At 35.5% G+C, this 12,836-nt stretch overlaps 1 protein-coding gene across 1 annotated transcript; it reads right to left on the bottom strand.

The window, feature by feature from the left end:
- Nucleotides 1-11,421: 11,421 nt before the first annotated feature.
- OR2W1D (olfactory receptor family 2 subfamily W member 1D) lies at nucleotides 11,422-12,375 on the bottom strand. Its single transcript, NM_001389831.1, has one exon. The coding sequence runs from the start codon at nucleotides 12,373-12,375 to the stop codon at nucleotides 11,422-11,424; it is 954 nt and encodes a 317-aa protein (NP_001376760.1).
- Between the last annotated feature and the right edge of the window lie 461 nt (nucleotides 12,376-12,836).

The following is a 12,836-nucleotide window of genomic DNA, read 5'->3' as shown; positions in this document are numbered from 1 at the left end:
AAAAATGAGTATACTACCCAAAGCAATTTATAGATTCAATGCAATCCCTATCAAGCTACCAACAGTATTCTTCACAGAGCTAGAACAAATAATTTCACAATTTGTATGGAAATACAAAAAACCTCAAATAGCCAAAGCGATCTTGAGAAAGAAGAATGGAACTGGAGGAATCAACCTACCTGACTTCAGGCTCTACTACAAAGCCACAGTTATCAAGACAGTATGGTACTGGCACAAAGACAGAAATATAGATCAATGGAACAAAATAGAAAGCCCAGAGATAAATCCACGCACATATGGACACCTTATCTTTGACAAAGGAGGCAAGAATATACAATGGATTAAAGACAATCTCTTTAACAAGTGGTGCTGGGAAATCTGGTCAACCACTTGTAAAAGAATGAAACTAGAACACTTTCTAACACCATATACAAAAATAAACTCAAAATGGATTAAAGATCTCAATGTAAGACCAGAAACTATAAAACTCCTAGAGGAGAACATAGGCAAAACACTCTCTGACATACATCACAGCAGGATCCTCTATGACCCACCTCCCAGAATATTGGAAATAAAAGCAAAAATAAACAAATGGGACCTAATTAAACTTAAAAGCTTCTGCACATCAAAGGAAACTATTAGCAAGGTGAAAAGACAGCCTTCAGAATGGGAGAAAATAATAGCAAATGAAGCAACCGACAAACAACTAATCTCAAAAATATACAAGCAACTCCTACAGCTCAACTCCAGAAAAATAAATGACTCAATCAAAAAATGGGCCAAAGATCTAAATAGACATTTCTCCAAGGAAGACATACAGATGGCTAACAAGCACATGAAAAGATGCTCAACATCACTCATTATCAGAGAAATGCAAATCAAAACCACTATGAGGTACCATTTCACACCAGTCAGAATGGCTGCGATCCAAAAGTCTACAAACAATAAATGCTGGAGAGGGTGTGGAGAAAAGGGAACCCTCTTACACTGTTGGTGGGAATGCAAACTAGTACAGCCACTATGGAGAACAGTGTGGAGATTCCTTAAAAAACTGGAAATAGAACTGCCTTATGATCCAGCAACCCCACTGCTGGGCATACACACTGAGGAAACCAGAAGGGAAAGAGACACGTGTACCCCAATGTTCATCGCAGCACTGTTTATAATAGCCAGGACATGGAAGCAACCTAGATGTCCATCAGCAGATGAATGGATAAGAAAGCAGTGGTACATATACACAATGGAGTATTACTCAGCCATTAAAAAGAATACATTTGAATCAGTTCTAATGAGGTGGATGAAACTGGAGCCTATTATACAGAGTGAAGTAAGCCAGAAGGAAAAACACCAATACAGTATACTAACGCATATATATGGAATTTAGAAAGATGGTAATGATAACCCTGTATACGAGACAGCAAAAGAGACACTGATGTATAGAACAGTCTTATGGACTCTGTGGGAGAGGGAGAGGGTGGGAGGATTTGGGAGAATGGCATTGAAACATGTAAAATATCATGTATGAAACGAGATGCCACTCCAGGTTCAATGCACGATACTGGATGCTTGGGGCTGGTGCACTGGGACGACCCAGAGGGATGGTATGGGGAGGGAGGAGGGAGGAGGGTTCAGGATGGGGAACACATGTATACCTGTGGTGGATTCATTTTATTTTTTTTAGAAAAAAAAAAAAAAGACATAGTTGGTGACGGACAGGGAGGCCTGGCGTGCTGCGATACATGGGGTCGCAAAGAGTTGGACACGACTGAGCGACTGATCTGATCTGATCTGATAGTGTGAAGTAGATGGAGCCAGATATTTTGGACTGAAATTCCAGGGATTCCAGTTATTAGCTGTGTAAACCTGGGAAAATTACTTAACATTTTGGTGCCTCAGAGTTGTTATCTATAATAGAAGGATAGTAACAATACATACTTAGAGGGTTAGTACGAGTTTAAATGAATTCAGTTCAGTTCAGTCACTCAATCGTGTCTAACTCTTTGTGACCCCATGGACTGCAGCATGGCAGACCTCCCTGTCCATCACCAACTCCTGAGTCTACCGAAACAAATGTCTATTGAGTCGGTGATGCCGTCCAACTATTTCATCCTCTGTCGTCCTCTTCTCCGCCTGCCTTCAATCTTTCCTAGCATCAGGGTCTTTTCAAATGAGTCAGCTCTTCATATCAGGTGGCCAAAGTACTGGAGTTTCAGCTTTAGCATCAGTCCTTCCAATGAACACCCAGGACTGATCTCCTTTAGGATGGACTGGTTGGATGTCTTTGCAGTCCAAGGGATTCTCAAGAGTCTTCTCCAACACCACACTTCAAAAGCATCAATTCTTCAGCACTCAGCTTTCTTTATGGTCCAATTCTCATATCCATACATGACTACTGGAAAAACCATAGCCTTGACTAGATGGACTTTGTTGACAAAGTAATGTCTCTGCTTTTTAATATTCTTTCTAGGTTGGTCATAACTTTCCTTCCAAGGAGTAAGCGTCTTTTAATGTCTTGGCTGCATTCACCATCTGCAGTGATTTTGGAGCCTAAAAAAATAAAGTCAGCCACTGTTTCCACTGTTTCCCCATCTATTTGCCATGAAGTGAAGGGAGTGGATGCCATGATCTTAGTTTTCTGAATGTTGAGCTTTATTAAGCCAACTTTTTCACTCTCCTCTTTCACTTTCATCAATAGGCTCTTTAGTTCTTCTTCACTTTCTGCCATAAGGGTGGTGTCATCTGCATATCTGAAGTTATTGATATTTCTTCTGGCAATCTTGATTTCAGCTTGTGCTTGATCCAGCCTAGCGTTTCTCATGATGTACTCTGCATATAAGTTAAATAAGCAGGGTGACAATATACAGCCTTGACGTACTCCTTTTCCTATTTGGAACCATGGTTAAATGAATTAACCATTTGTAAAATATTACAGTATTGGTTGACACACAGTAAACATTCAGATAAATAAGCTATTACTATTTCAATCAATTTAGGGAGTCTGTATGGTATAACAATGTTCATTTTAATAAATTTTGGGAGAGCTAATACAGATACTTGATAAAACATCTGGTAAGTACTTTCCCTGTTTCAACCAGTTCCTTTAGAATTAAATACATACTGCATATGTATTTTGTATATATATTATTATATATTGTTTTAAATTAGGATAATAAGAAACTCTGATGCTGAGAGGGATTGGGGGCAGGAGGAGAAGGGGATGACAGAGGATGAGATGGCTGGATGGCATCACCGACTCGATGGACATGAGTTTGGATGAACTCCGGGAGGTGGTGATGGACAGGGAGGCCTGGCGTGCTGCAATTCATGGGGTTGCAAAGAGTCGGACTCGACTGAGCGACTGAACTGAACTGAACTCAAATAAGAAACAAAATCAATTAATTGGGATTTTTGGTCTATCAAAATTCTAAACATATGGATAGTTGAAAATACTCACTTTGACTAAAGATCTCAATTTTAAACATGTATTTTCATGTCTCTCTTTTAATTTTCTATAGTTCTCTTTTTTCTTTAAAAAAAGTTCAAGTTGTAATTTAACTTTATAGTTGGAGCCCAAACATCAAAAATACTCATTTTTTTTCTTTGAAAACAAAAATGTATATGAATTGTCATATATATGTCATATATATTTAATTCCATTCTTGCACAGTAACTTTCCTATTCTCCTGCTCTTTATTCTTTTTTTTTTTTTAATTTATTTTTACTTGGAGGATAATCGCTTCATGTTGTATTGGCTTCTGCCATACACCAACATGAATCAACCATAAGTATACATATGTCTCCTTCCTCTTGAACCTCCCTCACATGCCGGACCCCTTCCTACCCTTATAGATTGTCACAGGGCACCGGGTTGCCTTGCTCCTTATTCTGTGATTATATCCTATGGGTTTGCTACTCTGGAGAAATTACAGAGAAATCATCTGGATTCTTTAGTGTTTGAAAATTTTCTCATTGGTTTTCCAGCAATGGGTAGATTCAGATTGTGAAGCAGGTGTTTTTGTGTTAGATATGCAATATAGTGTCTTTTTTGAACCCCTTGACTAAATCGAGATGTTTTTCTGATCACTTTCTATTTCCCCATTTTTTCCTTGCTTTCTTTAGCCCTTTACTAACAGGAACCATTTAGAATGAAATTATTAGCTTCCCCCTTTGGCTGCTTTTCAGAATAACTGAGGTATGTGGAAATTTTAGAAATACAAAATCTGAGATGCTTATGCTCTCACCAGAGGCTATATTATTCTGCTTCTACTGCGTCTCTGGATAATATAGTTTCAGGGCTTTAAATGCCATCTACATGTTGATGGCTTTCAAATTTATATTTCTGGTCTTCTCTATTGAGCATGAAACTAGTAATGCCCACCACCTAATTTTGTTCAAATTTGAATGTCTAATAAGAATATGAACCTAACATGGCTAAAATGGGCTTCCTTGGAGGAGGAAATGGCAACCAACTCCAATATTCTTGCCAGGCAAATCTTGTGGACAGAGGAGCCTGGTTGGCTGCTAGCCAGCTGTGGTTCATAGGGTCGCAAAGAGTCGGATACTGCTGAGCGCATGCACCGCATGCATGGCTAAAATAGAACTCTTGATCCCACTGCACCAAATCTGATAGTACCTCAGTCTTCCTAATCATAGTAAATGGTACAAACATCTACCTGTCAATGGCCAGAAACCTGTCATCCTTAATTACTTCCCTGCCCTTACCTTGAAAGTCTGAACTATTTCAAACTTTGCCTGTTCTCCCCATTTCTACTGTTATTTACACTGAGCACCTGTCTTCCTCCCCCACCCCCAACCCTGGGTTACTCAATTGCCTCTTATCTTTATCCCTGCTAAATCCATTCTCTATATGACAGCCAAAATTGTTCTTAAAAAATCTAAATGACCTGTGGCAGATTCATTTTGATATATGGCAAAGCCAATACAATATTGTAAAGTTAAATAAAATAAAATAAAAAAAATCTAAATGAAATATTTTCATTTACTTGTCTGAAATCTTTCAAGATTGCTATGTACTTAGAACATAATGTGAACTCCTTGAGATAGGGGTCAACCAAAATTAAAACAAAGCTAGTTCCTGAACTCCACTCTTCCTATGGATACATCCATTGTACAGTAGCACATAGAGCAATTCCCTCTGAAAGAAATCCAGAGACTTCTTGAGTAACTTCTACACATTGGATGAGTGTGAAAATACTTAAATTGTAATGGGTAGGACTAATTGAGACACAATCTTTTGTTTTTCTGAACTTTATTTATTTAGCTGTATGTGGTCTTTCTTTCCAGTGCATAGACTCTCTAGTTGTGGTGCACAACACTTGTATTTCTTGCCTTCCAGATACTGGTCATTCTAATAGGTGTAAGGTGCTATGTCATTATGGTGTTTATTTGCATTTCCCTGATGATGACTGACATTGAGCACTTCCTAATTTACATGTTTGCCATTTATGTGTCTTCTTTGAAAAATTTTCTATTCAGTACTTTTGCCCATTTTGAAATTGATTTTTTTTTTTGTTATTGTGTGTTTTTTTTTAAACAAATTAATTATTTTTAATTGAAGGATGGTTGCTTTACAATGTTGTGTTGGCTTCTGCCATATATCAACATGAATCAGCCGTAGGTTTATGTATGTCCCCTCCCTCTTGAACCCTTATTCCCACCTCCCACCCCTTCTACCCCTCTAGATTATCACAGAGCACCAGATTTGAACTCCCTGCATCATAGTGTAAATTTCCACTGGTTATCTAATTTTACATATGTTAATATATATATGTTTCAATGCTACTCTCTCAGTTTGTCCCACCCTCTCCTTCCTCCCCTGTGCCCACACGTCTTTTCTCTAAGTCTGTGTCTCCATTGCTGCCCTGCAAATAGGTTCATCAGTACCATCTTTCTAGATTCCATATATTTGCATTAATACATGATATTTGTCTTTCTCTTTCTGACTTACTTCACTCTGTATAATAGGCTCTAGGTTCATCCACATTATTAGAACGGAGTCAAATGTGTTCCTTTTTATGGCTGAATAATATTCCATTGTGTATATGTACCACAACTTCTTTATCTATTCATCTGTTGATGGACAACTAGATTGCTTCCATGTTCTAGCTATTGTAAATAGTGCTGCAATCAACACTGGAGTGCATGTGTCTTTTTCAGTTATGGTTTCCTCAGGGTATATGCCCAGTAGTGGGATTGTTAGGGTATATGCCCAGTAGTGGGATTGTTGGGTCATATGGTAGATTTATTCCTAGTTTTTTTTTTTTTTTAAAGGAATCTCCATACTGTTCTCCATAGTGGCTGTATCATTTTGCATTACCATGTATACTTTGGATACTAGCCACTTCTCAGATATATGATTTGTAAAATTTCTCCCATTCTGTAGGTTGCCTTTTTATTTTGTAAATTTTCTCTTTTGCTTTTTAGTTTGATGTAGTTCCACTTGTTGAGTTTTGGTTTTGTTACTTGTGCTTTTGGTGTCATATCCAAACATTCTGTTAAGATGGTATACTTTGCCATTAGTCTGGTCCACTCATCCAGAGATTTGTTAATACGTGCCTGAAGAGATTAGGATAGGAGCTCCTTTATTTAGCCCCAGAACTTGATAGCTCAATATATTTGATAACACATCTATATGTCCTCTATTTCCAATTGTTTTAATGACAATTCATGAGATGATTCCTTAGGGATCTACTTAGGTGTTAAAAAACAAAATTTAACTGACTAATTTTAAGTTCTAATTTATTAGGTGATTTTTGAACTGAGCAGCATCTCATCTAATCAGAAAGGCATTACAAGGGGTTGAACAAAAAGGAAGTTTTTTTCTTTTCAAGTATTTATTTATTGGCTGCATTGCATGTTAGTTGCAGCATGTAGGATCTTTGTTGTGTCATGCGTGATCTTTCTTTGCAGTACAGATTCTAGTTGGGGCATGTGGGCTTTGTAGTTGCAGCCAGCGGGCTTAGTTGCTCTGTGACATGGGGGATCTTAGTTTCCTGACCAGGGACTGCACCCAGGTCCCCTGCACTGTGAGGTGAATTCTCAATCATGGGACCACCAAGGAAGTACCAGGAAAGTTTTTATAGGAAGAAAGATGTGGTAAGGCAGCTATTAGGACAGAAAACTGAGGATTATTTTTAGGCCAGAAAATGTTTTTGGGAGGAAGAAAATAGCAAGGGGTTTTTTCATGCAGATTGCCTCTTCCTCTGGGAGAATGAAGAAGGGCCGTGTGACAGATTACTTCATTCTTGCTGACCACAAAGTTCCATACTGGTTGATTAAGATTACATTTGTGGTGAAGGTTGTAACTGCAGTTAGCTTAGGTATTAAATCTAGGTTTTGTATCATGGGCTTTAGCACAAGGACTGCCATTCTGAGTCTGTAGTTTTTCTCTTTAACATCCAGGGAACTGGGAAAATCTTATAAGCTACTCTGTAAGAAAGAATTCTGCTCACAACGTCTACAGTTTCTCTCTATTGCATATCTGGTATATTATTTCCATTTTGAATTTTTTTACACTTTATAATCATTATCATTTATTAAAGAGATTAATTTATTAATTTATTAAGCTTTGTCTAACCTATAACATATACTTGAGACAAAACTGAAATGCAAATCAAAACCATAAAGACATATCACCTTACACCTTGTTAGAATGGCCAGCATTTGGAAGGCAAGAAATACAAGTGTTGGTGAGGATGTAGAGAAAAGGGAAATTTTGTGTGTGTTAGTGCAGTTTTTTTTTTTTTTTTTTAATATACGTAAGTCTTTTGTTAACTGGGAATAGTACAGAAGGAATTTCTCTTAAAATTTATATTTCCAATCCATCATAATGTCTGACAGGTATATGTTTCATACTTAAAGTAATTTAATTGAAATTTAATATGTTTAAATATTCTTTTTTTTAGGTCTAAATATTCTGATGCTTGATCAATGTGATATGTATTTCTAGTTAATATATCTACTACGCAGACATATTTGTCTTTCTTTTCAAAATCAAAATGGTAGGCATGCTTGAAAATTTATGGCAGTCCATCATTTTGTGTATTTATATAATAACAAATTACAGAAACTAAGTTTCACATGGGTGTTTGGATTCAGTGGTGTTGAAAGATCATTGATTTAATGATTTTCTTTTCTGGACTCATTTCAGGTAGAGGTACTTGATTAGTGAATGATGTTAGTGGAGTATTTTTTTAGAAATATTAATATATTCTTTTAAAAATGGTATTCTTTATTTTTATTTTTGTTGAGATATAATTGACATATAACACTGTATTAGTTTTGCAATCTAAAAGTTAGCTAACTTATTATGGTAATCCTATTACTATATTATCTATTACCATAATAAGTTAGTTAACTTTTTATCACCAGATACAGCTACAATTTTTTTTTTCTTGTGATGGGAATTTTTAAGATTTACTCTCTGGGCAACTCTCAAATATACAGTACACTGTATAGCATTGTTAACTATAGTCACTATGCTGTCCATTATACTCCAGAACTTATCTTATAACTGGATATTTGCACTTTCTGACCACCTTTACCTGTTTTGCCAGTCTCTTGTCATTCTTTTCCCCCTGTGCCCAGCCTTTGGCAACCACTAATCTGTTTTCTGTATCAATGTGTTCAGTTTTTTTAGATTCGACATGTAAGTAAAGTCATACAGTATCTTTCTCTGCCTGATTTATTTCTCCTAGCATAATGCCTTTAAGTTCCATCCATTTTTTTTTTTGCAAGTGGCAGAATCTTCTTTTTTAATGGCTAAATAATATTCCATTGTGTACACACACACACACACACACATACCACACATTTTCTTTATCTGTTGTATTTATTTGCTGAGGCAAAAACAGTGGTTCCTAAATGTTAACCATATAATATTCAAACACATGAGGTGTTTTCTTATAGTGCCTTTCACACAGTAAGCATTTCATACATATTTTCTTATTGATTGTTTAATCTGATTTCTGTTTACCAATACACTTTTGATCTACTTAAAGGCTATTTACTTGTACCCTTCATTCTAAAAACCATCCATGCTGGTTTTTAGCCTCCATACTTTATCACACCATTTTCACTTGAATGTTTTCTGCTATATTCAGATATTACAGAATCTTTAGAGTTTAACTCTAGTGCCATCTACTTCATCAATATATTTCCATTTTCTCCTAATCAGACTTATCCATTACTTTCCTGAGAGTCTTTGTACTTACCACCTGTGTTAAGCAGTTTAACACATAAACTTAAGTAGTTTGGGTATAGATATCCTCTAATTATATTATGTAATGTTTTCTCAAACAGATAAGATGGTATCATTTTTGCTTATATGCATAATTCTCCATTTTAATTTATAATACAGGGATCAGGAAGCACAAAATCAATTCTGTCAGATTCATCATTTGTTTACCTTAGGAAGTTCTCTGGCTCCAAGTGAGAGCCTGGCACCCAGCACCATCCTATTTTGGAAAAACTTCCCACCCACTACACACCAGGGATATCCACTACTGTTTTATGCTGAGATGAAGATAGTGAAGCTAAATTTAGTAAATCAGTGAAAGAAGTGACAGGAAAATAAGGAGCTCATTATAATATCCATTTTAAATTTAAGAAAACTAAGACTTAGAAACATTAATTTTTTTTCTCAAGGTAATTTTGAGATTAGGTGTATGTAGTCTTCTGAGTCCTAGTTTAATATTTGTATCATACATTTTTTTCCTCCAATTAACCTTTAATATTACTTCAAGAATATTGACACTGTGCTAGCAGAGCATTTAAGTTAGATGACTAGAGCATATGTGGTAAATTCTTGTAAGTATTGATGTGAGACTTGGTTAGGAAAGTAACCCTTGTTCAAATTTAATTACATTTTCTTATTATTAATGTTAATTACACTTATCAGTTATATTTTCAAGTGACATATTAGTATACAAATGTGAGGTCAGGCTTACTAAATTATAAAAATTCTGGTTAGTTTATAGAAACTCAATGTACCTAAAGGATTTATTGTAATTTAATGTAAATTCCAAGTATATACAGATTTATTATTGAGAAATAAAAGGGAGATTAAGTATTTGAAATTTGGTTTAATTTGGAACCCAAATGCGGAATAGATTTAAGAAAAAAATAAAAGTAGTTAAATAAGAAAACAATCATAACATAACATAATTTTCTGCTGAGTCCATTACTATTATTTTTTTTATGCTTAGATAATTGAAGATAGCAAATAATGTATTTCTTAATGCTACTAACTATAAACTGTACTAAGTTAAGAGCAAACTTACCACAGAACTTAAATTCTCTCTGTGAAAATTTTTTATGAGTTAGTGAACTGTTTCTGAAGTCAACTGTAAAAAGGTATTATGTGGAAAGTAAGAATATCTACACTATTCTAGATAATATTAAGTGTATTTTATGTGAGTCATTGGGGGCTTCCCTGGTAGCTCAGCAGTTGAGAATCCACCTGCAATGTGGGAGACCCAGATTTGATCCTTGGATGCCCTGGAGGAAGGCATGGCAACCCACTCCACTATTCTTGCCTGGAGAATCCCATGGACAGAGGAACCTGGCAGCTTTAGTCTATAGGGTTGCAAAGAGTTGGACATGAGTGAAGTGATTGAGCATGCATGCTCTCAAGTCATTACTGTCCTCACTGAGAAAGTAAAAATTATCCAGTGACTCTTCCCTTTTCACATTTTAAGAATTAAGAAATGATACAGGAGAAAATATTATGTTACTTAGAGTACAGCAATGTATCCTTCCAAATCTATCTAGATTATACTTATTAAATAAAGATTATAATTATTAAATAATGGTATCCTTTAGAGATAGGTATCAAATAATAGAAAATATCAAAATTTAGCTCAAATGTCATTGCATTTCCCATAAAATATTACATACTGTATCATACTAAATGAAAATTAAAATATTATTCATTTTATGAAATTCCACTATGTACAAATATTACATTTCTCAAAATTTATGTAAATTCCATGATTCTGTAGATCTATGTCAAAAGCCTACCTAATCTCAAAGTTGTCATATTTTCTTTTCATTGAGATTAAGACAATCATGAAATAAATCTTTCATGAGTGACTGAGAAATGAATAAAATGTCACCTTTAAAATCCCTTAAATTGTGTCTTCTCACTCTTTTGTATCATGATAAAGAGGTAATAGACTTAAGTTACAAAGACCTTTTACTCAAGATAATGATAATAATGTCATAATCAGAGGCATAAAAGTAGGATGATTATAATATTGTTTGCATCCACAAAATGTCTGCCTACAAGAATTAATATGTTAATTGACCTCTGTGATCTAGGGATTCCTTGCCTCACTAAAAGTGAAAGGCAATTAGAAAGCATTTTATTGCCTTACCCACGCTAATTTTTTCCTATGACTTTCAGTTTCTCTTCAGTGTTGTAAATTTGTGGTCAACTCTCATCAGCTTCTTCAGTGCATCTTTCATGTCCTTATTTCTTAAGGTGTAAATGAGAGGGTTGAGACTTGGAGTGATGATGGTGTAAAAAAGAGTGAGGAACTTACCCTGCTCTTTGGAGGCATTGTTACCTGGTTGCAGGTACATGTAGATAATAGCTCCGTAGAAGATGGACACTACGGTGAGATGAGATCCACAGGTATTAATTGCTTTTCTCTGGCCTGCTTTTGATTTCATTCTCAGCACAGCTTTGGCGATGTAGCCATAGGATATAAGAATAAGGACAAGTGGTGTAAGGACAATGACAATGCCTAAAGCAAAAACAGACATTTCAACTGCTGTGGTGTCTATGCAAGCTATCTTGACCATAGCTGGCAACTCACACAAGAAATGATCCAGAAGGTTGTTTCCACATCTAGGCAAATTCAGGGTGAGTGTACATAATACCACAGAATTGGCCAGACTAATACTCCAGACTATGATAACCATCTTGAGGCATAAATGTGGGTTCATGATGACCAAATAATGCAAGGGCTTACAGATAGCTGTAAAACGATCATAGGACATAACAGCTAGGAGAAGGCACTCAATGGAGCCAAACCACATGTAAACATAGAGCTGAATGATGCAGCCCACATAGCTGATGGTCTTATCATGTCCCCACAAGTTAACCAGCATCTGGGGGACGATGCTGGTTGTAAAACACAGATCTAGGAGAGATAAATTCCGGAGGAAAAAGTACATTGGTGTGTGGAGATGGGAATCCAGGAGAGATGCAAGAATGATGGCTGTGTTACCGACCAAGGTAATTAAGTAGAAGACAGTGACAACTCCTGACAGGACCGTCTCCAGTTTGGGATGGTCAGAGAAGCCAAGCAGAATGAAGCCACGTAGAGAAGTATAATTTCTCTGGTCCATAATCCTTCAGTGTCTAATCCTAGAATTAGAAGAGCAAGAGAAAGAGAAGTGGAGAAGGAGAGAGAGGAAAGGCTTGAAGGAAGTGGTGGTGGTGGAGGAGGAGAGGAAGAAGAAAAGAAGGAGGAAATTGGTCAATATAGACTAAATTAATGAAATACAGTAGTAAACAAAGGGAGAGAATTTATATTAATTAATCATTGAAAAAATTAATGGTAAAAGTAAGTGTTGCCCAACTAACCTGGTATTTGTGGTAGTTTCTTTTATAAATAAATAAATTTAAATTTAATATTATATCAATAATAAATGATATTTAACATTATATTTAATAAATATTTATTATATATTACAATATAATTTAAATATTATGATAAACTTAATATTAATTAGATAATAAATTCCATGTTATATTAAATTTAATATATTTTAATGTACATTAAAAATAAATACATCTAATATTTTTA

The sequence above is a fragment of the Bos taurus genome, chromosome 23 (assembly GCF_002263795.3).
Source record: "Bos taurus isolate L1 Dominette 01449 registration number 42190680 breed Hereford chromosome 23, ARS-UCD2.0, whole genome shotgun sequence".
NCBI classification, from domain to species: Eukaryota; Metazoa; Chordata; class Mammalia; order Artiodactyla; family Bovidae; genus Bos; species Bos taurus.
Note: the sequence above shows the minus strand (reverse complement) of the source record. Positions and strands in the feature narration are given on the sequence as shown.